Consider the following 27,664-nt stretch of genomic DNA (forward strand, 5'->3'; position numbering starts at 1 on the left):
CAAATTTCCCTGAATGCCAGGATCAGAGAGAGCTCAGCAACACCCATTACTCTACAGTGGTGGTAAGAAGTCAAGTTGTATAGGGGACATTGACTGTGGTCTTGCTCAAAGCCTGGGATTTATTGGGAAACTCAACTCTGCCATTGAGCCAGGTATGAAATGCTGCTTTTTTCAGGGGTTTCCCCTCTTTTAGGGTGGAATTCATTTTGCGAAGCTACTGAGAGTGCTGAGGTTGAGTTCTTGTTGGGCTGTGCTGACGAGTCCCGTGACTGAAATCCCTGCCCATGGAACTGCTGGGACTTCTGCCATTAATGTCTGTAGAGGAAGGATCCAGTCTCTGATTTAGGAGGACCCTTTTGCAGCCTTACAGACTCTCATTGCTGACTAGGTTGTGAACTGGGGCTCATGATAGATAGCAGACTCCAATGAAAGCATCATCTTGGGGACTTCAGAGGAACCAAAAAAATCAACAAGTAAAGGGGATGTAGAGCAGTCTAGAGCCAAAGTGGAGGGTACTGTTACTTGATTAGGGGAAGGAAAGGAAGATTTAAATAGAAAACTGTGAAAGCTTCTTAGTAAGATCTAGCAGGTTCTAGGAAGTACCACAAAGACGATGTTAGAAGGAGAGCACCTGCAAATAAGAACAATTAAAAGGCTTCTTAGATCAGAAGAGGTGCACAGGAGGATGAGGGAGACTCCGTAGCTTCCCCACTATCATATGTGCCAGGCAAAAGAAATCTCAAACCCAACAGCAAATTGTGCGTTTTCTGGGAAACACTTAAGACAGTAGGATTTCTTAGGATTCTCCTGAGCCCCATAATGCTCTAGTGCTGTCTGGTCCTTACAGATATTCTTGTCTGAAAATGCAACAAAACCATTTGCAAACCGATACTGGGAGGATTAGAAATATGAGCAGAATCAAGAACGTGGAGGCTATGCGTGTCCTGCTGGTGTTTTCTGGGTACCTGCAGGATCTCATACTGAGCAGGGAACAAAAGCAGAAGCTTAGAGTAGCTCCAGGCTGTAGCAGGAAAAAAAAAACGTGCAGAAACCGCTGACTTCACCTTTTGCTATGATTATGTGGGGCAGTCAGCACCAATTTTGAAAACCGCTTGTTTTTTCATTTCCTAAAAATAACCTTCCAGGTCACTTTTAATCAAGTCCAAATGGCCAAGCCTGTGGGTTAGTGATTCTCCTATAAATAATGTTTGACGGGGATACCTTCAAAACCAACAGATGAGCATTTAAACAACTTGCCACAAACTCAGTTCTGACTCCAGCCTTGTAAATCATTGCCAAATATCACAGTGCTTCATGGCCTAATCCTCTGAATAGATATCTAATGCTGTGTAAATCTGTGTCAGGAGGACAACAGCACCTGTGATGTGTATCAGGGTGACATTTGTGGCACGCCAGAGAAAATGGTAATCTGCTCAGATCCAAGGTCTGGTCCTGCAGGATTTGAACAGGACATCATCTGCCTTGATGGAAAAGGGAGTTAAGGATGTAAATCTGGGATGAAGGAGGAAGCGTGCAGATGCACATAACCAGGGCAGGTTGGAAACCTTGAAAATATCTGACTTGCAGTCACTGGGCAAAGCCAGCAAAGGAGGGTGTTGAGTGCTCTTTATTGATTCATTATAAATCTGTACATTTATTTTACAGTGAATGAGATCACTCTGAAGTGTATGAGTGTGAAGATTGTGGTTCTACTACTGAGTATAGTATTTTTCTCATACCTCCTACCTTTCTTGATAGGGAATTCCAAAGCTTTATGGGGTTGAGGCCATTTTCTGTGCTGATCTTTCCCCCAAAGGCATAAATATGTGCCATAGTGTTGCCCTTTGGAGAACGTCCATGTGGAGATTCATTTTGGTCCCTTTTTTAATACAAACAGGTGGGCAGTATGAAAGCTCCAAGAACATGAAGAGCATTGAAACCCTTCCATGATTCCTTCAGATTTGAAAATATTTCAAAATGTGTTTCAGTGAAATAGTCTTTGAGATGTATGGGCCTTAGAACTGAGTGCCAATTGAGCTTCTTTTCCCTTTGGAGGCTGTGCAGGAACGAGAATAAAGTGAAAAAGTGCAAATTCAAAGCCATGAACAGGATTATTTTAGAGTCTACATTATTAAATCAGATCAGCAATCTAGAAGACTTGTTTTCTAATGAGTAAGTGTAAGATGGATAATTGAACAGTAAGACTAAAATCTTTTATCACAGCTGGAAATGGATAGATCTTACAGGTGCTTTCATCTGGAAAGCCCTAAATTATAGCACTTACATGAGTCATCATGTCTTCAGTAGTGGGAGAGGCACACACACCTTGAGAAGCATGAAGGAAACTACAGCATGGGTGTCAGAGAATGCTGCTTTCATAACAGTGATCTCTTTTCTCATCCACTTTGTGCAAGCTGACATTGAGAAGATTTCTCTGTGCTTAGTTAAAAGAAAACCAACATCTTTGAAAGTGTATTCTATAAAGTTTGCATTTAAAATGGAAAAAAAAAGTTTTGTGAGTTGGTACGAGTTCTGTATATGTGAGGATGTAAAAACTTCATTTTCTGTTGTTCCAATTAAATGACTCTCATTTAAAGCTGTGTTTATTTCCACTGTTCCACTAATTTTTCAGAAAGAAAAGGCAGAAGAGAAAGAAGATGGCAGAAGCATACTAACAGCTTGGATTTTTGCTTTGTATCTTCATCCAGGTCTCCTTAATAAGCCTCATAGCCAACACTCTTGGATACTCCGAGATGGGTCCCATTAAATCCCTCAGGACCCTCCGAGCTCTGAGACCACTGAGAGCGTTGTCACGGTTTGAAGGGATGAGGGTAAGAGCACACAAAGCACCAAACAAAGTTGAAATGCATGACAGCAAGCGTGTAACAGGACCCTGTTGCACTCGGTCTAGTCTTCATTTCTTCTGCTAAAGAAAATGATTGATAATGCTGTCCCAAAACAACAAAATCAGAAGTCTCTCCTTTGTCTTGATTGTAATTGTATCATTACAGCTTTATCCTCCAGTGGATGTCATGATAAACTAATCCTGCTGCCTAACTTGTCATATTTCACTTCAGAAAACAGCTTTTTGGCTGAGGAAGCATCTGGCTAGCAATTATGTATGCTTTATAAGGCACATCAGAGGAATAACCAAGCTTCAAATTTACTCCCTGTCTTTGGCATGTATTGAAAGAAGACTGACTGGGAAAGTTCTTAAGGACTTTTTCACTAATAATTAAATCAAAAATTAAAAATGCCAAAGATATGGAAAGCAAACAAATGAATAGAAAAATCTTTTCATTTGAACAGATCAGAGTTTTGAAGTGGGATATCAGGACTGATATTAAAACTGTGTAGCTTGTGTTGTTGTTCTGTCTTTTAGTTTTGCTCTTTTTCATGTATGCAGCATACCTGTTTATTTGTAACCTATCTGCTGAACTGATCAGTCACAGGCCAGATGGGTTCTTTGTTTGTTTAACTCTTTGCACCATGTGTAACCTGAGAACTAAGGGCTTATCAGCAGAGGTTACTGATAATAGCTACCTGCAGATTGCATATCTTTCTCATGATCAGATGTAACTTGTGAACTTGTGAACATGGAGCTCTTTGCAATTAACTGCTCTCATTGCAGTATCATTGCTGTAAGACAGGAGTCTAGGAGAACCTGACCTCCAACTAAAGAAACATGGTGATGGGTATGAAAACCCTTTGCCCATTGTTTGCCTGTTCTGGGATGACCAATATTAAGGATATATTGGTTTGTCCTAGAGAACTTGTGATTCTCTAAATTACATTACTTTTTAGATAAATATCAGCAAAATCTATATTCATCTGGGCAACCAAATCTGCTTTATTTTGTCTACCACACTCCTTCCAGCAAGCACAGGCAGTATTTTAAAGTTTATCCACAAATTAGAACAATAGTAAACTTCAGATTCTCAGCTGGTACAAAGTGATGTCTCACTATGGATGTTGCTAAGGGTCTTAATCTTATGCCACCTTATGACTTCACTCAAAGGTTTTATGAAGCAGGCACAGCTTGAATAGAAGTTTGTTTCGGTAGAAGTTGCACTAGTTTAACTACCAGAGAGATATGTGCAAATTAATTTAAAACTGATTTATGAAGACTGAGCTTCTAGTGGTAGATTTGCAAGTTCAAGCAAAACCCCTTCAACATATTCTATGCTGACATAACAATACTCCCTCATGAGTTTGTGTCGGTTTAATTGAATTGAATTCAATCCTTAAAAATAGTGGGCAGAGTAGCCTAAAGCACTGGAAAAATGAGAAACTGCAATAGGAAAGAAATAACATGAAAATGTTCACAGCTCTGTTGAAAGGCTTTCTGAGAACAGCAAGAAGTTGGCTTCCTGGACATCCTGCATGGTGTAGACATATGATGTTGTTTCAGCCCAGCAAATATCTACACTAAGATGTCCATAGCTGCCATCCACCCGGTGCTTGATCACCTCCCTGTACCATTGCTGCAACTGAAATGTATTCAGTCTTTCTGAGCCATCAGAGATAGTGAATTAGCTTGTAAACTATCATAAAGTGTAATTGACAATGCGTGCTATTGGAAAAACAAATCATTTTGGTTTTAGTTTGTCTAACTGCGCTTAAAACGGCTAGGGATAGTTAGACCTTTCATTATTAGGAGTTTGTATGCTCCAGAATGCACAGGAAAATTGCCAGTGCAGTGATGAATTAAATCATGATAATGTTAGACGCAAACACTGACAATAAGAAAATAACAGTTTGCTCTAGTATAATTTATTTTTTCTTAAATAAGGATTTCTGTATGGTGAGAGCAGGAGCAAGAAAGTTCTTACTGCAGCAAAAGACTTAAATGGGTGCACCTGAATTTTGGAAGCAATTGATCCTGAGGCAAAGGCACAGTGTAGCAGTTTGATGGATGGCCTCAGACCTGTGATTTGGAAGCAGCCTTTGGTATGATACCTCTCATCATACCAGAGGTATCAGCAAAGCGCAACTTTAGTGAATAAAGTAGAACTGCTCTCCTGAAATGACGTTGTAGTGAAGAAATGTAGTGAAGATACTTTAGGAAGTCACTACAGCTCCCTGTCATGTCATGCATGTACCACTGCCCCATCACTTACTGCATTCCAAACCGTGCTGGAGCCCATGGTAAATTAACTGAGGTCTGCCTGTCCCAAATTACACAGTCTCTGTGTCTCTCTGTCTCTTGTCCCTCAGGCATTACTTTCAGAGGTTCCAATTCTCTGCAAGGCTCTTTCCAGCAAAGAAGGTTATTGCAGCATTTCAAAAGGATAAGTGGAATGATGATAGACTGCTTAATGTGAAACCGATACTGGGCGAAGTCAAGGAGAGGTTGCCACAAGATACATCAGGAAAGAAATAGCATAATTAATGCTAGTTAGCATGATTTCATGGAAATAATTATTGTGCAACTGATATGGTCCTTTGATTTGATTACAAATTATGCTGATGACTGTAACTGCTGATATAATATCTTTAGATTACAGAGTGGAATCCGATACTACGGGACAGTTGTGATCAAAACACAAGGTTTATACCAAGCCAAATAAACATACTTCAAATTAATTTAAAATGGATGACAGATCTGAAAATTGTGATTGTAAATAGTGATGACATTGTAAATTCAGTGATGAGTGTCCCAGGTTGAGGGATCCGTCGCAGTAAGAACTGTCCTTAATCTGGACTTTAGCAGCATCTGGAAGAAAATATAACATCTTTGCTGACAAGACACAAAGTAAGCGGGGTAGTAAGTGATATTACAGATAAGGGAATTATACTGACTGATCTGGATCACGGGGAAAACCAGATCAGTTGTGCAACATGCATTTTAATAAAACCACATACATCGTATACTGTGGGAGCAGAAAAGTAGGTCAGTCTGGGAACGTTTCTTGGAAAACAGCAGATAAGAAGGACTTAGGGATTGGGGTAAACAGCACAACACAACCTTTTGGGCAGGTCTGATAAAGGAGGTGACTATTACAATCCTTCAGTATACGGGGAAATAACATCACAAACAGTGGAAGAGGGCAGTGCTTCCTTGGTTGGCAGCATTGGAATACTGGAATTCCTCCAAAGCACTGGATCTGGGCTGTTAAAAATGGGAAAGTCTCTGCAGGGAGCTACCAGCATTATTAGAAATCCAAAGGAACCACAGCAGTTAGAAAGAAGCTCTGTTTTTAAATTACTCAAAGCAGTATTCAGTGGTAACTCCTCCACATCATAAACTGGGATGAAAGGAGAGGATATCTCTTTATCATAGAGTGGAATGATAGGGCCAAGAGTAGCAGATTTAAAATGAAATAGGGTGGGCTTGGAGTAGGAAGAGAGATCAATGAGGCACTGGCACTGCTGCCCAGAGAGCTCTGGGTGCCCCATCTGTGGAGATGCTTAAGGACAGACTGGATGGAACTTTGGGCATCCTGGTCTGGTGGGAAGTATCCTTGCCCATGGCAGGGGTTGGAGCTGGGTAGTCTTTAAGATCCCTTCTAACTCAAACTATTCCCTAATTCTATGAATACATGTTTGTATGATTCTATGTTTCTATGATTTTATATCTAACAGCAGGTGAATAGTGTTTCAAGCTGAGCAAACCTGACACAAAAATGTGGCACCTGCTTATAACAAAGAATACCAAGAGTAGATAATCTCATCATCCTTTTGGTCCACCATTTAAAATCAGTATAAATTAAAAATCTTTGCAAAAGCCATGCCCAAGTTTGGTTAGGAATTATAGCTGGGGCCTGGAAATATTTACGATATGTCTGGTGGCCTCAATAGCAATGGTGGGATTAACACATTGAGCAAATCTATTTCTGGATTTAAAATCTGAAGGAGCTTCATCTGGGAAGGTGATCCATGCAATCAGGATGGAGGGGGACCAGGCACAAGTGGTGCAACATTTATACCACCATGAATTTGAACGTGAGGTGGCTCAATTTCTAGAAGTCATTCAGAAGGTTGTTCCCCCTATCAGGCACTGGTGGAAATGAAGAGGTATAAAAACTATTCTTAAACAAGCCTGTGGATATTGCCTTTCCATGGCAAGTTGAGCAGCTAAACTTTCAGCAGGAATTTATGATAATAACTTGCCTTCACATATTCAGGTCTTTAAGTCTTCTCACTTGTCCCAGTGCAAATGAGGAGCGTTTCCAGGAGAGCAGATGGCATCAGGCTGGTGTAAGAGCAGCAGCAGCGAGGGAAGAATCAAATCCTCTCTTCATAATTCATTTGGAGAGGTGTTGCAGGATTTGCTCCAGTCTCGTGTCATGTTTCATTATCTCTGAGTCATTGAACATGATTCGGCAGAGGGGAAAAAGTGGGATGCAGGCATGGCCATGGCTTTCAGAGCTGGAACCTCAATGTCTGTGCTCTGTCATGGGGTTATGGGTGGAAGTGGGTGCAGAAGCAAATGTGACGTCAGCCCTGTGGCTTTGCGCTGGCACAGATGGAAATTGAACAGAAACTTTGTCCTTCATAGAAAACGACTGAAAGTTGTTTTGACAAAGGCTGAAAGTGTCTTCAAATAAGCCCTTGGAATTTTGGGCATTTTTGATAATGCAGAAAACTTGGTTTTAAAGCAATAAAAGTAGGAATGGAAAGCATTCAAAACTGAAAGTTAAGATTGGGAGGAGGGAAAAAGGCAGTAATTGAAGTAATTAAGAATGGCCTTATTAAATAACGTCAGACAGTTTTTCCTCTGTAAAAATTAGCTTCGTTCATAAATGCACAAAAGACAAATCTGGATTTTTATTATGCAATTTTGTATTTTGTATTGTAAATGATGCTGCTGCTATACATGCTGTACATTATTTCTTTGGCAGAAAGCTGGACAATAATACAAGAAAAGCAGAAACTGACATTTTCAATAATCAGATTCACAACTGATTAAAATTCTGTTTTTATGGACCAATATCACCTTGTTTCAGTTTCAAAAATATAGAAAGAGAAGGCAAAGATCTTAGAGTCTGCTTACCTGCATTCTTATGTATGGTTTTAAACTGGGAGTTACAGCTCTGCCTGGGTTGGTGTAGTGGATCTTTACAGCACATCATGGGAAAACATGAAGTCATCTTTTTGTTACATTATAATGCTTTTCCTGTTTTAATCATTTGTGTTGACCAGATAGCAGACTTTGGTTTAGTGCAGCAAAATTTATCACAGCTAGAGTTCATAGCCTAAGCAGTATGGAGGCCCAAGCTCAGTAAAAGATTTCAGATTTTTTTTTTTTTTTTGGTGGTCTATTTGAGACACTGATGTAGTCCTGTAATTTGCAATTAATTGCATGATTATTAAAAGTGATCTGACTGAAGTGTATTATCCAGTAGGATCTGGGAGGTCACGGTGACTTTGCAGATTGCTTCTGAATTAAAAGATGCATCGGGAAAAAATGTCATCCCTCTAGAAATTACTTTTTTTTCTTCAGAAAAAATGTAAGTGATGTTGTTTTTTTCTCCCGCATTTCACTCAAGGTGGTGGTCAATGCCCTTGTGGGAGCCATCCCTTCCATCATGAACGTTCTGCTCGTCTGCCTCATCTTCTGGCTCATCTTTAGCATCATGGGAGTCAACCTGTTTGCTGGGAAGTTTGGGAAGTGCATTAATAAGACAGAAGGAGATATGCCTTTAGACTCTAAAATTATTAACAACATGAGTGACTGCATACTCTATAACGTTTCTGGCACATTTTACTGGACAAAAGTTAAGGTGAACTTTGATAACGTTGGCGCTGGGTACCTGGCTCTCCTGCAAGTGGTAAGTACAATGACCTGAAAGTAAAATCTGATGCACAAATGTTGCTTGTTCGCGTTGATATCATCACACCATAGGATCAGGTTAATCTCTGCAGTCTTCTTCTTTTGCTCAGCCTTATTCATCAGGGGAATTCCTTTTCTCAAGTGAAAATTATTCATATACGGCATATTAATTTGGCCTAGAGATATTTATGGCAGCTTCTGGTTTTATTCTGAGTTTCTGGTGCATCACTAATGTAAGTCCTCTGGGAAGTGATTGAACTATTGAAGTGAATTAAATACTTTTTTTTTTTTTCAATTTTTCAATCCAGAGCAAAGTTCAGATCCAGAAACAAATAGTCTTGGTGCAGGAAGGACTGTTCACATGGGCATAGTCCGCTGGCCTTCCTGAATCACTTGAACCTTCATTATTTCCTTGTCAGAAAAAAACAAACCTCCAGCACCTTCAGTTACTCAGCTGAAGTCACTGCACAAAGCTGGAGATGCAGAGGAATCTTTCAGTGGTGTTTGAGAAGGACACCGGTGGCTCTCATTCTGGATACTCATCCTCATTTCCTCCTGCTAAATATAATGAGTCAGCTTGAACTTAACTGTGAAACATGCCTCTGATCAGACTATTGGAACTCCAGAGACTCTGGTCTCTCTCCAAGACTGGAGAAAGCATATTAAAGAATCTTGTTGAGGTTCAAAGCTGACTGCAGTATTTGATCTATAAAGACAACATGAGCCACTTTTATGACCTTTTTCAGCAGGAAATGTAGTACATGGATAAACAGGTTATGTACACAGAGACTGAACGTGCTGTATGACAGCAGAGCCTAATGGATAAAGCCACAGGAGACCATCCTCTTGTCCATGCTCTGTCACTGGCCTGCTGTGTGATCTTAGGCAAATCGTTTTCCGTTTCAGTTCCATGGGGCCCTCATGTAAAGTGGTGATAATGATATTTATTTCTGTTGCTCCTAATTTTCTCTGAAGCCTAGTGATTGCAAGGAATGGATGAATGCTAGAAGTGCTGGCTATGTTGCATTTTGTGTACCAAGAGTGAAACCAATACCTTGCTATATATCCTTGGACATGGATGTTGCTGTTTTGAAGCGTCTGTGATGGTACTCATCACTTCATAGATAAAATCTTGCATGCTGGGTGCTCAGTTGCTCAGTTCAGTTGTCTTAGACATCCACCATCTGTCCTTCAAAGAATATGTGGACCTCCCACAAGTCCCTTATCCTATCTTCTGCTTCTATTGTATCACCAAATGCAAATATTCTTTCTGCCAAATGTTTTTTTCCTCTATCCCTGGCACATGAAATATCTTCATGAAGTAGCTCTCTTTCTTCTAGAAATGATTATTATTATATACTTGTGTTTTCTGTTCTTGGTATACATACACTTGAGTGTGTGATTTTTTGACCCCTGTCAGTGGAGACTTTGCTTTCATGCTCTCTGGAAAGCATCAGGGTTGGAATGGCATAGCCATTTAGGGTTCTTTTCATGTCATAAAGTTGAACTGAGAGCAAGCACTTTTATCTTTTGCATGTAATTATGATATTCAGCTCACTCATGCAGGGTAGATTAACTCACTTTGAACAGCTTTAATTAGATTTTCCGTTCTATATAGTGATTTCTTTGTCTTCTACTTTGACACCTAATCTAGCTGAGCAAAAATTTCCAGGCTTAAAATACTGTGCCTCACCTGAAGCTTATCTCCTCCATGACTGCATTCCAGATGTCTCATTTTTTTTGGTGAAATAAAAATGCATCAGAAGATACACCTTATATATATATATATATATATATATATGTATATATATATATATATATATATTTCTTTTTTCCTAAAGAATCCTAGAAATAAGGAGACATTCAGACTTCTCTCTAATAGTCAAGTTCATGAGACCTGACTCTAAGTAAATATAATGAACACAGACCTCAGCAGCTTCCATCAGATATGCACTGAAATTCTAGATGGTGTCTCATCCCTGGAGGTGTTCAGGGCCATGATGGATGGTGCTCTGGGAAACGTGATCTATTGCCTGATGCAGTCTTTGGCACCTCTGCCCACGCCTGAGGGTTAGAACTAGATGAACGTAATTGGTCATAAGTTGGAGCTCAACACATTAGGAATATGTTATTATTATCAAAGGAATAGCCTGGTACTGCTGTTTTTCAACAGAAGTTGGACTTGCTGGCCCTGCACGTTTCTTTCAAACCTATGATCTTATACTGGATAGCAGAGAAGTAGAGTTTCCACTTAATCATAGAATCATAGAATGGCTTGGGTTGGAGGGGACATTAAGGTCACCTGGTTCCAGCTCCTTGGCTATAGGCAGGGACACCTCCCTCTAGACCAGGTTGCTCACAGCCCCATCCAGTCTGGCCTTGAATGCTTCCAAGGAGGGGACATCCACAGCCCAACTGGGCAACCTGTTCCAGTGTCTCACCAAGTAAACAGTAAATAATTTCTTTCTAATATCTAGTCCAACCCTCTGAACATCTTCATGGCTCTCCTCTGGACTTGCTCCTACAGCTCCATGTACTTCTGTGTTGGGGGCTCCAGAACTGGGCACAGTACTCCAGGTGGGGTATCACGAGGGCAGAGTATAGGGCCAGAATCACTTTCCTCGACCTGCTGGTCACACTTCTCTTGATGCAACCCAGGATATGGTTGGCCTTCTGGGCTGCAAGCACACAGTGCAGGCTCATGCTGAGTCCTTCATCAAGTGACACTCCCAAATCCTTCTCTTCAGGGCTGTTCTCAAGCCATTCTCTGCCCAGTATGTATCTGTACTTGGGATTGCCCTGACCCTGGTGCAGGACCTTGCGCTTGGCCTTGTTGAGCTTCATGAGGTTGGAATGGGTCTGCCTCTCAAGGCTGTTCAGGTCTCTCTGGATGGCATCCCTTCCCTCTAGCTTGGTGTTGTCTGCAGACTTGCTGTAGGTGCAGATGTACAGAAGTACAGAAAGTAAGTGCCAGAACAGTTTGCTAAACAGAAACTTGCAGAAGTACAAAAGAAGTGCCATAGCCACGGAGTCTGTGCAGGCTGGACAAGCTCATTATGGCAGGGAGAGAAGGAGTCTTAAAACCTTGCTCGGCTTCTATGGCAGATGCTGGCTCCTTCCTCCAGGAGAAAGAGCAGGAGCCAGATACCATTAGGGTATTGATTTTGACTTTCGTCGTGCACCTGGAGCTCTTCTGTCTGCTGCTAACGACAGGCTTAGACAATAAAGTGTAAAGATGACACCCACAGAAAATGGGCCCAAACATCTGGATCTCTTTTGCCAGACTCCAGCCGAGGAGTGTCAGTTACAGGCACTTCTTGCCAAATATGCTCCATATGAGCTCACATTTCATGGGCAAACTGTTGTAGGAATTGCAGGGGATCAGTTAACAGTGCAGCTCTCCTAAAAGAACAGATACGTGCTGCGTCTTTGTGTGTGCTGAGACACTGTGTAGTAATGATGAGATAAGCATTTTGGTTACCACCCTCAGGGATGCAAAATATGAGCTTTTAAGTGGGGCTTGTCTCTTGAGTGTTGACATTTTCAGCTTCTTTAAATGACTCTGAATTACCCTTGGATGCCTGGATATATGTTTGAAAATCCAAATGGAAATATGTAAAACAAATTCAGTCTGCCTGACGTTCTGTCTTCACTTCTACAGCACGTTTGAAAGAAATGAAAAGCTGCTACTACAGCACCCTTAAGGCTTTCTGCTATCTAGAGGCAAACTTGCTGATAATGCCATTGACAAGTTCATGAAACTTTTTCCAAACAGCATTTGCTCTTTTCCTACCTCACTGAGGATCAGTGCTGTTTTGAAGATGCCTTAACTAATACCACTGAAGTGGTCATTCCAGTTTTAAGTTTCTCAGGCTCACTGAAGACTGTCTCACAACAGATGACTTAAGTAAGATGTAGTCTTACTCTACAAGTAAGGGAAGTATCTTATTCATGGAGAGAGGAAAAGATCTTGTTCTTGGATGGGAACAGACTTACATCAATCAGATCCTACTACTCTTTGTCACTCTGGGTCTCCAGATAGGGAATAAAATACGATGGGAGCACTCTAAGACCAGTACACCAACCAGGAGCTGTAGAGTTAAATCAGTCCTTCAGGCAGATGGGAAGTCATGACTGAGCTGGTAAATCAGCTACAGAATGATCACAAGATAGCGGGAGGTGTCCAAGTTTACCAGGTTACATGATCTTTTGCGCTTTGCTAAACAACATGCTGCATTTTACCCTCACTGTAGCTGCAAAATGCTCAAAAAATCAGTGTACTTCTGAACAAACCTTATTTTGGTACAACCATAAAGGTTTCTCTGTGTATCCAAAGATCGGAAGCAAGCAGCAGTTCCACAAGTGCTCTCAAAGTGAGCAGAGCCCAGCAGCCATGCAAATGTCTTGGATACTCTGGTGTGTCCAGTGCTCAATAGTGCCCTCCTCATCAGCAAAATAAATGTGAGATGAATATTTTGTATAAAATTGAATGAAATGAAAAAAAAAAAAAGAAAGAAAAGAGAATGGAGTTGGTGCAGCCATCCTGAATACGTGTAATTTGGCTGTAGTGTTGGCATCTCTCTTAGCTTTCAGAAGTGTCTGCCAACAGTGAGAATGCTTGAAGAAGCATTTCAGAAATGCGAGGACCAATATTTCTGTCTTCTAAACCAGTTGTTTTTATTGCAGTATTGCAGCCTTTTTCTAGAAAAAAAAAAATTGTTTCCCCAGGCAAATTTGAAGGCTTGATTTATTTTAAGGTACTTTTTGGTTTTACAGTGGTTTAAGGGCATCCAGTGCCGTCCCACCTCTCCTCCTCCCCACTCATTTTCTGCATTGCAGCTTCAACCATCAGTCAAATAACAGAACGTAATCCCATCCCAGGATTGTATCTGTAGATAATCTCATCACATGACAGTTTCAGTAAAAATGGTGCTTCTCTGGATAGCTTCCAGGCAGGATAATATCACAAACAGTCCCATGAAGATTTTGTCACTTCCTTATCCGGAGTGTAAGTGGTTACTAATTCCAGATAATTTCTTTTCCCAGTGCTGTATTTCTTTAATTCTCAGTACTTCTTACCCTCTGCAGATGAAATGCCTAGGGAAGCTTTCCAGAAGCCTGGGAGATTTTTTCTTCTCCTCCTTCTGGACTACTGGGAAAAAGCAGAAAATTGCTGCTCTTCATTCTCTTAATATTTATTTTCATCAGGTCATTTCATCATCTGTTTTCATTGCAAACTTACAATTGTCTCTTGCTTCTGTGGTACATGTCGAGGGACAAAATAGCTCCTCCAGAGGAAACATTCCCTCACAAGTGGGAGAAAAGCATAGACTAAGATCGTATCATTTTGTGCCATGAGCAAAAGGATTTCTCATTGCATCCCATCCACTCTTCCTGAAGAGCAGTTTGAGCTTGAAATTGCAAGTGACTGTGATGACACCAGGAAATCATTCAGCAGATTAGAGAGAGAACAGTGAAAAAGGAAAATATTAGAACAGTTAAAGAAGATCAATGTGTCAGGTTTAAAGAAATAACAGCTGATTATTCCTGTACATACATTACATCTGAGGTGTGTTCTAATACACTGTGACACAGCACAGATTTTCCATAGAGTTCTGATTCAGGAGGTTCATCTTTTTTTATTCGGTAGATGGAAACAAACGTACTCTCTCATACGTTATCTTATATATTCTTTCTTGAGGAATGAACATGGTTGACCTCAGGTACGTTTTCCTTTGAATTGGTAGTGTTCAGTGGAAAAGGGAATAGCAGCATTACCTCCAGGATTTAATTTAATAACAGAGTGGATAATGGAGCGTTTCTAAAACCACTGGATATATCCAGCTCAGCACAAATGCCTGGGTTTCTGCTGGGAATTCCTGCCTAAATTCCATATAACGTTATCTGGAATTGCATGCCTGCACAACATGGAGAAAATTCAACCTAGCTGTCAGTAGGATTTAAAAAAATACTGGGTGTGGGTCATGCATGCTAGCGTAAATCCAATTAAATCAGTACATCTAAAAGTGCCTCGTTATCTACTCACTGATTTTATATGCAGTGTAAGTCTAAGTAGGTCAGAAGTCAAATGAGAAGCAACCCCAGCAGACAATTATAAAGGTAATGTGGCTTAGACCAGAGCCAGACTGAAGCCAGATATGTTTGGTATCAGTCTGTGTCTAATGAGAGGCAAATATTGACAGCAAAGAGCCATGCTTATGCTACGGAATAACTAAAATCACTTGTGTTTCTTCTAGGAACTGACACACCTCTGTTTTTATTACGGGCTTCAGTAAGGAGGCTGTCCTTGTTTAAATCTTACGTATTTTTTTAATGATTAGAAAATCTGATTTTTATTTTCATATTTTAAAAAAGGCGTACCTGAATTGTGAAGCAGGCTGATTGTCCTTGGCCAGGCTCACACCAGGTGCTGATTGCCCTTGTGACTTTCAAGCCAGCAATGATTCATGCAACTCCATAGGCTTTGACGTTGCCTCGATTTACACTGTTTATATGCCCTTTTTTAAGAGGGCAGAATCCAAGATTCAGTGGGACCCCAAAATGTACCCAATGCTTGTCAGTCTGAATGAGTGTTAGAGATGGAATCCACCTTCCCTGGCCTGAGACCTGTGTGATACAGGCACTCTGAGTTGCCCTATGGAGTCCTGCTTCTTGCTGGTTTGAGCTTGTTAAAGTATAAAGAAGTTTCTACTCCAGCTTCGGAAGACTTAATTGCCATGTTCCCCACTTCCATTAAAAGCCTCTGTTCTAGCCCTATAATTGCATCATATATCATGTTCTTATATATGATTTTAAATGACTAACTGAGCATCAACTGATGGATACACTTTACTTTAAAGGAGAAGCAATTCATTAGTTACGAAGAACATACATACTCAACACTGTGTTTTGGAAAGTCATCACAATGATGATACCATCATTTCCAGATATGCTAATTTAATATGCTCAATTATGTATTTTGTGGTTTCTTTTCAGGCCACATTTAAAGGGTGGATGGATATTATGTATGCAGCAGTGGATTCACGAGAGGTAGGTCACAACAGTGAAAGAGATTATTTCCTTTTCCATTGACATTTGCCACATTCAGGATGTTTAACAACAGCAGCAAAAATACATGCAGGCTGCCAGTTCTATTTTACTCAGCTAGAGCCTATTGCAGACCTTCATTTTTTGCAGGTGGCACTGAAGTCTCATGACCCTGAAATTAAATCAAATGCAGCCCACAGATTTATTCAATTAATTCATCCGTTTGTCCTGGAAAACTCCCAGCACAGAGAGGCATCTCCAGAGTGAGGCTGAATCTACCAAAAAACCTAGATTGTCTATTCTGTTTCTTCCACTCTCCCCATTGACTGCCGTATTTGCCATGAATTGAATTTTTAATTACAGGAACCTCTTGAGAAGCACTGGGATTTTTTAAGTTTTGGTATTTATTTTTAATGGAAGGAGGCATTGTCTCCTTTCCCTCTTTTAATTAATTTAAGGCACGAGATTGCGCTTACTGTTGAATGTTGAGATAAGTACTCATGAATGAGATTTAGTCAGGTTGAATTGACCAACAGGGAGTCAAGCCTTGATGGGAAGGACAAATGTTGAAAAAACCTCATGGCATTAACAGAGGATCACTTTTGCATGATGTTGATTTACGCATGAAAAAGATTTGGAAAGCCAGAGCCACCCATAGTGCTACTGGGCTCCTTTGAAACACCCTGATTTTTTCCTTTCTCCATTCTATCTGAGATGGATAAGCTGATGATAACCCAGAACTCTGTGGATTTCAGATGCTAGGATTGTGCTACAGGTTTTTCGGATACTGTTCTTCCTTGGAAAAATTCTTGCTGATGTCAGCACTGTTATCAAAATGGTTTACATATTGAAGTCTCTATTAAGAAGATATAATTCTAAACACATTCACTCTAAATCCAGTGTCTTTCAGTGGCATCTAATTTTACTGTGATCCTACTTTTGTTTCTTTCCAAGTGCCATTAGTTCATATAAGATGAGCGATAACCAGAACATCGATTCTTTTCCCCTCTGTGTTCAAACTGAGAACATTTTATAGGATTTATTCTGAAGTTGCACTTTTTGAGGCAGAGTGATTGCTGTTGACAGTATTATAAAATAGAGCTGAATTAAACATGCCATTTCAGATACCAGAGAGCGCTGACTCTGCTAGTGGGAGTTGCATTGTTTTTCCTCTTTCATAATCTTTGTTGCTGATGGATAGTTTTCTTTGGACTGCATTAATATTTTGATTTGTGCAGATCTGGTGTCATTTTCATGTTTTCCCTTCTCCCTCTGCAGTGTGAGGAGCAGCCTGAATGGGAATGTAATTTATACATGTACCTGTACTTTGTGATTTTCATCATCTTCGGGTCTTTCTTCACACTGAACCTCTTCATTGGTGTAATCATAGACAATTTCAACCAACAGAAGAAAAAGATAAGTATTGAATATGCTGCACATCATCTTGTGATCACTGCTGAGACAAGGCCAAGAGATCGATTTATAAGCAGCAGCTTTGCCACATTATCCACATGATTAACATTAGCACAACTGTTCTGTGAGAATTCTACAAAATCAGAGTTGTAGCAGCCCCTCATCTCCCCACAGCAGAAGAAAATACAGCCCTGGATTTTGGATGGAGGCAGTGGGGCTCTTTTCATTGGAAATAACAGTGTTTTTCTCATCCTATACTTAGGTGGCCAGGACATCTTTATGACAGAAGAACAGAAAAAGTATTATAATGCAATGAAAAAGTTGGGATCTAAGAAACCTCAAAAGCCAATCCCAAGACCGCTGGTAAGAATGGCATAATTCAGTTGAATAATGTGTAATAGAGATTTATTTAATAGAATAAATGCTATCCCACTTCCCAGATGAAAGCCACTTTTCTTCTACATTTTATGATTTTTGACAGTATTTGCAATCCTACTTTCCTGTGTAGTATAGAATTTCCACTGTTCTGCTGTATTGACTAAAAATCCAATTTACATATGCAGTCATTCCAGTGGCCACATGTCTGCACTGAATGAATTCATGGCCTCGATCCAGTGTCTTTTTTCAGTAGTTTCAAGAATCACTAGGCGTAAATGGGTTTGAAAACTCTATCATCCAACTATCCATCATCATCTTCTTGTTTCTGAAGTGCTGGTATATAGCCTATTTTCCACTGCTTCCTGATGAATCACAAAATCATGTCATCATTTTGACATGGTTCAAGTCTCCTAACTAACAATTCTTTTCTTTCCTCCAGAACAAATACCAAGGTTTTATTTTTGATGTTGTCTCAAAACAAGCCTTTGATGTCTCCATCATGATTCTCATCTGCCTTAACATGGTTACCATGATGGTAGAAACAGATGATCAAAGTCAGGAAAAAGTGAACATCCTCCACAAAATCAATATGCTTTTTGTTGCCATCTTCACTGGGGAGTGCATCTTCAAAATGCTGGCACTACGACACTACTACTTCACCAATGGTTGGAACATCTTTGACTTTGTCGTCGTGATTCTGTCTATCGTAGGTAGGTGAATCTGAATGGCAGAGAAGCGCTTAAACACACTTAAACTTAAAAGGTGAATGTAAGCTTAATTAGAGGGAGTTGAAAGAGAGTTGTGAGGGAAAAAAAATCATTCAGAGAACTGGATTCTAAGTGATTTTTAATATTTAAATACACTCATACACTCTGACAGCAGTGATGAAGATAACAGATGTCGTTGTATCATACTACAGTACTGATTTCAATGGGCATAAACATAAAACATGGTCCAGAACCAGCAGCATACACTTCAGCCATAACAGTCTAAGTCAGAGAAGTAAAAAAGCCGCATGAAAAGGGCACATGCAAACTGCTATTATTTTGATATTCACCTTTTATTACATAAGTGTGAAAAAGTTCTTCAGGTGAGCTGTGGGTAGGTGCAGTGAATTTGGCTGCTCTCAGCTCTGTGAATGTATAGGGAACATCACTGTCACACAGCTGTTATCAGAGCCTTCATGCTGTGGGCATGTCCATGGCAGCCAGTTAAGCAGAGCCATTGTGTTGGCCATAGCTGTGTCCCATGATCTACCAGGTTGTTTCAGTGTCGGAGGAGTTGGGCCATGCCAAAAAAGCCTCTCCCAAGTAGGGGATGAGATGGCATGAGCTGGCCATGTCTCACTGCATCTGGAGACTGCTGACAGTAGACAATCTGGCCTCTGCAGGGAAGAGAGTTTAGCCACAGGAATGCAAGCTTATTTTTTGCTAGAGTAGCCTTAGCCCTTAGTTCTCTCCCAGCTCATCAGGGAGACTAGAAAAACCAATGAGCAAGCAACCAAGCCAATGTTCAGTAGGAATTTGCACCATTTTGGTTATTGCTCATGAAAACAGACCCAGCACACAGTGTTGAATCACAGAACTTGTTGACTTGCTAACATTTTGCTAACAAAAATATTTTCAAATCAGAAAACTCTTGACCAGCTGTACTCCAGATAAATGGCTCATGACCAAAAGCTGCAGATAGTTGTGTCCTGTCTGACCTGATTCTGGTTTCTCATTCCCAATAGTTGACTTTTCCCTTTTTAAAACTGTAACTACCATTGGCATCTTTGCTCAGTGTCTCAACAAAATTTGCATGGATTAAGAGACCGTGAAAATGCTAACGATAATGCCATTCCCTTTATCTTAGGTCTTTGAGTTTGCAGAACTTTTCATTGATTTTTTTCCGTAATCCTCATCGATTTCTTTAGAGGGAATCAGGGATTATTTCAAAGGCAATAACTTGCTGTTTGTCTTTTCTTTTCAAGGCACCGTACTTTCTGACATCATTCAGAAATACTTTTTCTCTCCCACGCTCTTCAGAGTCATTCGCTTGGCTCGAATTGGCCGGATCCTAAGACTCATCCGGGGAGCCAAAGGAATTCGAACTCTCCTTTTTGCCTTAATGATGTCCCTACCTGCTCTGTTCAACATTGGCCTCCTGCTTTTTCTGGTCATGTTCATTTATGCCATTTTTGGCATGGCTAACTTTGCCTATGTTAAGAAGGAGTATGGGATTGATGACATGTTCAACTTCCAAACTTTTGCTAACAGCATGCTCTGTCTCTTCCAAATCACAACGTCAGCTGGCTGGGATGGTCTTCTCAATCCTATTTTGAACACTGGACCACCATATTGCGACCCAAACCTTCCAAATGCAAATGGTTCAAAGGGAGACTGTGGAAGTCCTGCTGTAGGGATTTTATTCTTTGTTACTTATATCATTATATCATTTCTCATTGTTGTAAACATGTATATAGCCATTATTTTAGAGAACTTCAGTGTAGCCACTGAGGAAAGTACAGAGCCTCTAAGTGAGGATGATTTTGATATGTTCTATGAAATCTGGGAGAAGTTTGACCCTGAAGCCACTCAGTTTATTGAGTATTCTGCACTTTCAGACTTTGCAGATGCACTGTCAGAACCTTTGCGCATAGCAAAACCAAACAAAATCAAACTCATAGCAATGGACCTGCCCATGGTCAGTGGAGATAGGATCCATTGCTTGGATATTTTGTTTGCTTTTACAAAAAGGGTGCTAGGAGAATCTGGGGAGATGGATGCCCTTAAAATACAAATGGAAGAAAAGTTCATGGCGGCGAATCCATCCAAGATCTCTTACGAACCAATAACAACAACTCTCAGACGGAAACAAGAAGAGGTCTCAGCCATCGTCATCCAGCGCGCCTACAGGAGACATTTGTTTCGGCGCTCAATGAAGCAGGCGTCTTACTTGTACCGACACAGAACTTTTGATGGCAGCATCCTCGAGGACGATGCACCCGAGAAGGAGGGTCTCATTGCATTCATGATGAACGAAAACTACGGCAGGCCAATAGACAAATCAGAAACCCTGTCCTCCACGTCCTTCCCTCCGTCCTACGACAGCGTTACCAGAGGTACAAGCGAGAATCTCCAGCTGAAGTTGACAGACTCGTGCAAAAGTGATGAGGCCATAGATTGTTTGCTCTCACCAGACAGAGATAAAGAATCAATTGTTTAAATGTCTGTTTAGAATGCTTTAAAATATTGTTTACAGAATGTAATGCTGTAACTACACAACAATTGAAGCAGCCTTTTTATTAAACATTAGTTGCGAAAGAAACAGTGGAGTTTTTACCCTTAACTACAGGAGTCTAATAAGTCATATAACCTCTGACCCTGCTCTTTTTGACTTGGCTCAATATTTATATTTATATATGCACAGGAAGAATCTTGGCAGGGTCATGGCTGTTATATCAATGGTGTGAATAGGAATATGCTAGACTGTACAACAGTAAACACAGTGTATATCTATCCACAGATAAAGCCTGGCTGTATACATTCATTTAAGGTCTTACTCATATTAGTGTGTTTACTTATGGCAATGTATGACCTTGCATTCTAAAAAGAAAAAAAATATATCACAGCTGCTGTAGCAAAATGTAACACTTACTGTATATGTTGTGAATGGTCTTTCATAAATTTATTATATTTGATATTTTTTTACTTAAAAAAGTCTCTTTTTCCATGGAGATTAATGATCCTTACACTCTTCATGATGAACTCTGAGTTGAGGTAATAGGAATTTGCGGGATCCCGGTTGTTTGAAGAGGAAAGTTGTTGCAAAGTAAACCATCCAGTTAGCAACATTTAACTTTATTACACTCAGCCCTACCCGCTGGGACTTGCAACTGCTCATCAGCAGGAACAGAAAAAGAAAGAAAGAAAAAAAAAAAAAAAGAAAAAAAAACAGAGAAGGAAATGATGACAAAAATCATAAGAGAAATTGCTTGTTTTATCCTTCAGGAACCCAGAGAGTAATGGATTCTGTTTGTAAACCTGTTAATAAAAGCACTAATTTTTTAGTTTGTTTCAAGAATCTGCTTTGAATACTGCAATCAAACTTGCCATAGAAGTAGTGCATCACTTGTGTGTAGTGCTCAAGGCACCGTCTATGCTGGCAGAGTTAAGAGCATGGGATAGGCTATGTTTTCCCAGGAACACTGAGCTAAGCAGCCTTTTTGGAAACTCTGTGCATCAATATTACTCCAAAAATAGTATTATTAATCATAACAACACTGATTGGGTCATGAGGAATGGCTGCAGCAGTGTGTTCAATAAGGTTGGAGGGGAATCGCCCCTGGATCTGTGTGTAACCTCTAAGGTTTTGAATCCTTTCTTCTCAGCGTTCATCTTTCATTTCATCAGATGGTACAGATGACTGGGGAAGGACAAGAAATACAGGAACCAATGATAAGAGTCCACTAGAAAATAGAAACATCCTCATTCCTGCAGGCAAAGGAATATTTACAGCTGATGCATCCATCAGCTTCAGGCCAAAGAAATGACAACAGAATGGAAGGTGGATGCGTGGCTGTAGAAAAGTATTAGAGGTTTTATGTGCTAACATAGCTTATTATTTATTATTAAACTTTCAGCTGTGATAGAATTTAAAAAAGTATCTATGGAATATAGAAACAATTCTGTCATTGCAGACAGGTTCTTTCTTTTTCACCTTCAGACTGATTGTACTTGGTTTGGTTGAACTTTGTGAAAAATCTTGAGATTTCTGTAATGAGCCATTGCACTTTAAGGAAGAGTAATTGTGCTTTTCACCTCGGAAAAGCAAAGATATCAAGAATGTATTTAAGGTGTATTGTGATTGACATTTAGTTACATCCCAGGTTGTAAAGGTGTCAAAATCCACATGGGGTTGGCAACGAGAATTAAAGCAACATGTTACAGCAAATTTTGTCTATGGCCATTGTTATCTGTCCTCTAAACAAGTCAAAATGTGTAAAGACAACGTGTCAAGAGGATGACTGTGTATCTGTAAATATGGGCTAATTATTCTCTCCATTCATTGAGAGGTGTCTCAGGCATTCATTTGACAGTGGGCTATTGGATAATGCAGAGGATTTGCCAGCAGGATTCCTGGGGTCTATTCCTGATTCTTGCTACGTGATTTTTAGGCAAATAATTGAACCTATCTGTGCCTCAGTTTACCCATCTGTAAAATGGGGGTAATAATACTTACCTACCTCACAGGGGTGTTGTCAGACTTTCTGGTTGCAAAGTGCTATAAGGGAATGAAACGTATTCTATAAGTATTATAATAATCATGCTCTCTTGCCCTTTTAACCCCATGTCTATGGTGTATAACATAGGGCTGTTCCTCTGGAGATTTTGTTGCCTTTAAATCTTGTATGTAATTAGATTCTAACCTAAGGGAACTACTCTTCGTTCCTTAAAGTGAAAACACTCTTTATTCTTTCCTCCCTCCTCACCATCCTTTCCCCTCACCCCCCTCCTCCCCCCAAAAAAGAAAATTGCTCAAGGCTTCTCAAATTAGAGAAACTTTATACAGATTCCCTGTGTATTTATGCTGTAATCTTATTCTGACTGTACATATCACCCAGAAAGAGTATGCGATTTTTATATTTATATGCATACACACACACACACGTATACCCATACATATATAAGTATATTGTGAGTTTGTAGAGTGACTGACACTCAGAGGACATGACTTACTGATTAAAATGTTTTGTTCTCAGTGGGATTTATCGATCATTAGAAATGAGCTGCTGCCTATAATGAAACTGTTTAATTAGGAAATAGTACATGCATTACCTGGTGAACAAGCATTTATTGGCTGACAACTGGTAAAATTATTTTCCTTTCAAAGCTTCAGAATAAAAAAAAAAAAGAAGGAAAAAAGCTAAGAATTAAGAGGATTTCTTATCTGATTTTTATCATTCAATACATAATATTCAAAACAAACAACAAAAAAGTCAACCTGCACATAGCAATGCTGTGTTGATCACTGTTTTACAAATATTTTAATTATTTGCAACTTATATTCAACTTGTATTCTTAATAAGAGTGTGGCCCTGTGATGAATGGGATGCAATGCAAAGATAAGCTGGCAACTGGTCATACGAGAGAAGAGCTCTTCCTTGGGTCATTTCACTCATGCGTTGAACATTTCATTGCCACTGCTGTGAGACCCTGTAGTAACACTGCAATATAACTGGTTCTGGTTTTTACCCAAAATCTGTTAAAAAATAATTGTCGATTCAAAAAATACATATGAAATTAGGTCTTAACTATAGGTGTTTACAGTGCGACTTTATTAGAAAAAAATGAATTGTAAATTATTTTCAAAAGCTTTGTAACAGGAAGATTGCTTTTCCATTGGGTTTTCAATTTTGTTGAACATTTATTTAAGGCTGAAAGAGAATGGTATCTTTGTATGGTATGCAGAACTCCCCTCCAAAACTTCAGATAGCCTCACTTGCAGGTTTTTATTAATGGAGATGCCAATTTGTACTCAGCAATGATATGTCCTCCCAGTACAGTGACTTAGTTAAAGACACTGACTTAATAGTTGGCCCACACTGTCTATAAGCATGAGTGCTACCATTTTTTATGTTGATTTGTTCAATAAAGGCTACCACGTGATTCACTCAAGCTACAAAAAGAGCAAGGAAAATATCAGCCAATATCATAGGACATATTAAGCTGTTTGTACCTGGAAAAAAAAATCAAGTTTATTATGTTTCTTTGTTAAATAAATAAGGATAACAAATATTTTCTGTGTCAATTATTTGTTATTTTATTTATGTGACTTCTCTTGCACCTTCAGCACCTTTGTTTGGGAAATGCATGGTGACTTCTGTTAGTCAGTGAATACCTCTCCAGTTCATCTTGCACAGTAAGGCTACTACAGGGTGGTTAAAGGCTTGAGCCAAAGCTCGTTGATATTCATGGAGAATTTGGGGGTAAGAAAATAATCAATTTACTTAATGGTAGTATTGATTTATATCTACTTTAGTTACACAGATTTGGCCTTTGTTTGTTATTATTCTATTGGTTATATACTAAAATGGCCACTAAACAAAGGGCAGCATCCTTCCCAAATCTTCCTCAGACCTGGGAGGAATGTCAAGGGGGACAAGTGACCACCCTTGGAGCTCTTCCCCTAGCTCTTAGAATCATAGAATCACAGAATCATTATGGTTAGAAAAGATCACTGAGATCCCCAAGTCCAATCCCAACTCATCCCACCATGCCTGCTGCCCATGTCCTCAGTGCCACATCTCCACGGTTCTGGAACGCATTTGGTGTGACCCCACCACATCCCTGGGCAACCTGTGTCAGTGCATTACTACTCATTCTGAGGAGAAATGTTTCCTAAAACTTGAAATTTCCAACTTGAAATGTTCCATCCTGAAGATACCCGAACTGTGATCTTTTCAGCACTGAGGGAATCAGCTTTATCTCTGCGTTATCTCTGTGCACCAACTTAGTTACCCTGTTTCAATGATCTGAATTCTGTTTAATCAGGGAAAGTTTTGCAATCACATAAAAACAGAAGAAAACTGAGCTGGTTTAAACTGAAGTGAAAGAGTCCAATCAGTCCTCTGAATTAATTTAATACAATGTTTATAGCGATGTTTTACATTAACCTGGGACAGAGTGACCTGTGGGAAAGGCTTTCGGTTCTTTTAAGTAAACATTTAAGAGAATGTGTCATGTAATAATATCACTTCTGAGTAATCGTGTATAGAATAAATCCGGTTGAAATTTTTTCAGCAATGTACTTTTGGTTGGAAGGAGCCATTTATTGAAATAAAAACTTTCCACAGAGACATGTCAGGTTGACAAGGAAATTCCTTGTTATAATTTGTCATCAGAGTTCCCACAGAAAGAACATTCAGAGTATAATCCCTACTGTGATGATTTCCATTGGTAGATTGTTGCCAGAACCACTTAGCTTCTCTGTATGTGATCCCATCATTGTGCTAGGGGCTGGTTTGGGTTACGGGACCCTCCTCCTTTTCATGCAGGACTTGGGGAAATTTCTAAGGAGTTCAGATGTTTCCTTTTTCAAGATGAAATTTCATAGAAACCTTTTTTTCTTTTTTCTACCACAGTGATTCCTTATTTTTCAAACCTAACAAGGAACATAGAGGACAGGCACCACACTTACTTCCAATTTTTACAGTGTTGAATTTGGTAGTTTTTTCCTTCCTTCCTTCCTTCCTTCCTTCCTTCCTTCCTTCCTTCCTTCCTTCCTTCCTTCCTTCCTTCCTTCCTTCCTTCCTTCCTTCCTTCCTTCCTTCCTTCCTTCCTTCCTCCTTCCTTCCTTCCTTCCTTCCTTCCTCCCTTCCTCCCTTCCTCCCTTCCTCCCTTCCTCCCTTCCTTCCTTCCTTCCTTCCTTCCTTCCTTCCTTCCTTCCTTCCTTCCTTCCTTCCTTCCTTCCTTCCTTCCTTCCTTCCTTCCTTCCTTCCTTCCTTCCTTCCTTCCTCCTTCCTTCCTTCCTTCCTTCCTTCCTTCCTTCCTTCCTTCCTTCCTTCCTCCCTTCCTCCCTTCCTCCCTTCCTCCCTTCCTCCCTCCCTCCCTCCCTCCCTCCCTCCCCTCCCTCCCTCCCTCCCTCCCTTCCTTCCTTCCTTCCTTCCTTCCTTCCTTCCTTCCTTCCTTCCTTCCTTCCTTCCTTCCTTCCTTCCTTCCTTCCTTCCTTCCTTCCTTCCTTCCTTCCTTCCTTCCTTCCTTCCTTCCTTTATAATTTGGAGTGTATGGTTGTTTTTGTTGCTGTTATTTTTAATAAAGTTGTGTTGATTGTCATATTCTCAGGTCTACTAAATTAAACCTATTTGAAATCTGTGAGATCAGAGTCAGAGACTGCCAACTTCAGATTCACGCTGTGATTTTGCAGTGGTTTCTACAAAATTCCTTTTTATTTTTGATGCAAATGAGCTCATAAATATTAGGACCACTTTGGAAATAAGTGTGTTTGGATAGACAGTAAGAGCAGTGGGAGCAGGAAGGAAGGAAGGAAAGGAGGGAGGGAGGAAAAGGAAAAGGAAAAAGGGAAGGGGAAGGGAAGGGGAAGGGGAAGGGAAGGGAAGGGAAGGGAAGGGAAGGGAAGGGAAGGGAAGGGAAGGGAAGGGAAGGGAAGGGAAGGGAAGGGAAGGGAAGGGAAGGGAAGGGAAGGGAAGGGAAGGGAAGGGAAGGGAAGGGAAGGGAAGGGAAGGGAAGGGAAGGGAAGGGAAGGGAAGGGAAGGGAAGGGAAAAAAAGAAAAAGAAAAAGAAAAAGAAAAAGAAAAAGAAAAAGAAAAAGAAAAAGAAAAAGAAAAAGAAAAAGAAAAAGAAAAAGAAAAAGAAAAAGAAAAAGAAAAAGAAAAAAAAAAGAAAAAGAAAAAGAAAAAGAAAAAGAAAAAGAAAAAGAAAAAGAAAAAAAGCCCATTAAGCTGTAAATGATATGGCTGCTCCTGCATGCCACTTCTTCCAGCTAGCAGTGAAAGACAGGCCTCACCGGGTGAAGAACAAACATGGAAATCCTTCTGAATGTTTACATATTGCAAAGAAATAGCACCCATGTCAAAGGGAAAGCATGTGAAAGCAAATAGGTCAAGGGGAATAGCTATTGGCAGCAAGCAAAAAAATGCTTCAGAGTCAAACGTCACTGATAACCCCGTGAGGACTGGAGGTGTTGGACTGTGGCAAAGGCACGGTTTTGTCAGCACCTCCACACGAGCTATTTTAGCAATCTGACAAGCCTCTGAGCGACTCCTGGGCTGGGCGCTCATGCTACAGCAAAGTTTCAGAGGCAGCTTCCACGTTGGCCAGATCTCTGTGGTCACCCTGCTTGTTGGTGGGCCATGAGGTTGTGCAAAACCATGGCATTAAATGGCCTTCATGCCTTGGAAATTAACAGCAATCAGTGCCACACAGTAGAGAGCCAGTACTCAAATGTCACTGGAATGCCTTAAAATGTGAGATTTTTACTTAAAAGGAGAATTTTTGCATTTTTTTTTTCACAAAAACTTCAAGGGTATATGCTACATCCAGTCCTGGG

At 40.1% G+C, this 27,664-nt stretch overlaps 1 protein-coding gene across 2 annotated transcripts in view; it reads left to right on the top strand.

The window, feature by feature from the left end:
* The window catches only part of LOC125695836 (sodium channel protein type 5 subunit alpha-like), a 204,531-nt gene extending 181,402 nt beyond the window's left edge, over positions 1-23,129 (top strand). For both annotated transcript variants that reach the window (XM_048950819.1, XM_048950818.1), the window contains 7 exons: positions 2,709-2,831; positions 8,493-8,774; positions 15,773-15,826; positions 17,102-17,243; positions 17,499-17,599; positions 18,054-18,324; positions 19,587-23,129. In XM_048950819.1, the coding sequence (XP_048806776.1) occupies positions 2,709-2,831; positions 8,493-8,774; positions 15,773-15,826; positions 17,102-17,243; positions 17,499-17,599; positions 18,054-18,324; positions 19,587-20,821 (2,208 nt within the window). In that variant the 3' untranslated portion in view covers positions 20,822-23,129. The remainder of the gene's footprint in view (positions 1-2,708; positions 2,832-8,492; positions 8,775-15,772; positions 15,827-17,101; positions 17,244-17,498; positions 17,600-18,053; positions 18,325-19,586) is intronic.
* Positions 23,130-27,664: the final 4,535 nt, after the last annotated feature.

The sequence above is a fragment of the Lagopus muta genome, chromosome 7 (genome assembly GCF_023343835.1).
Source record: "Lagopus muta isolate bLagMut1 chromosome 7, bLagMut1 primary, whole genome shotgun sequence".
NCBI classification, from domain to species: domain Eukaryota; kingdom Metazoa; phylum Chordata; class Aves; order Galliformes; family Phasianidae; genus Lagopus; species Lagopus muta.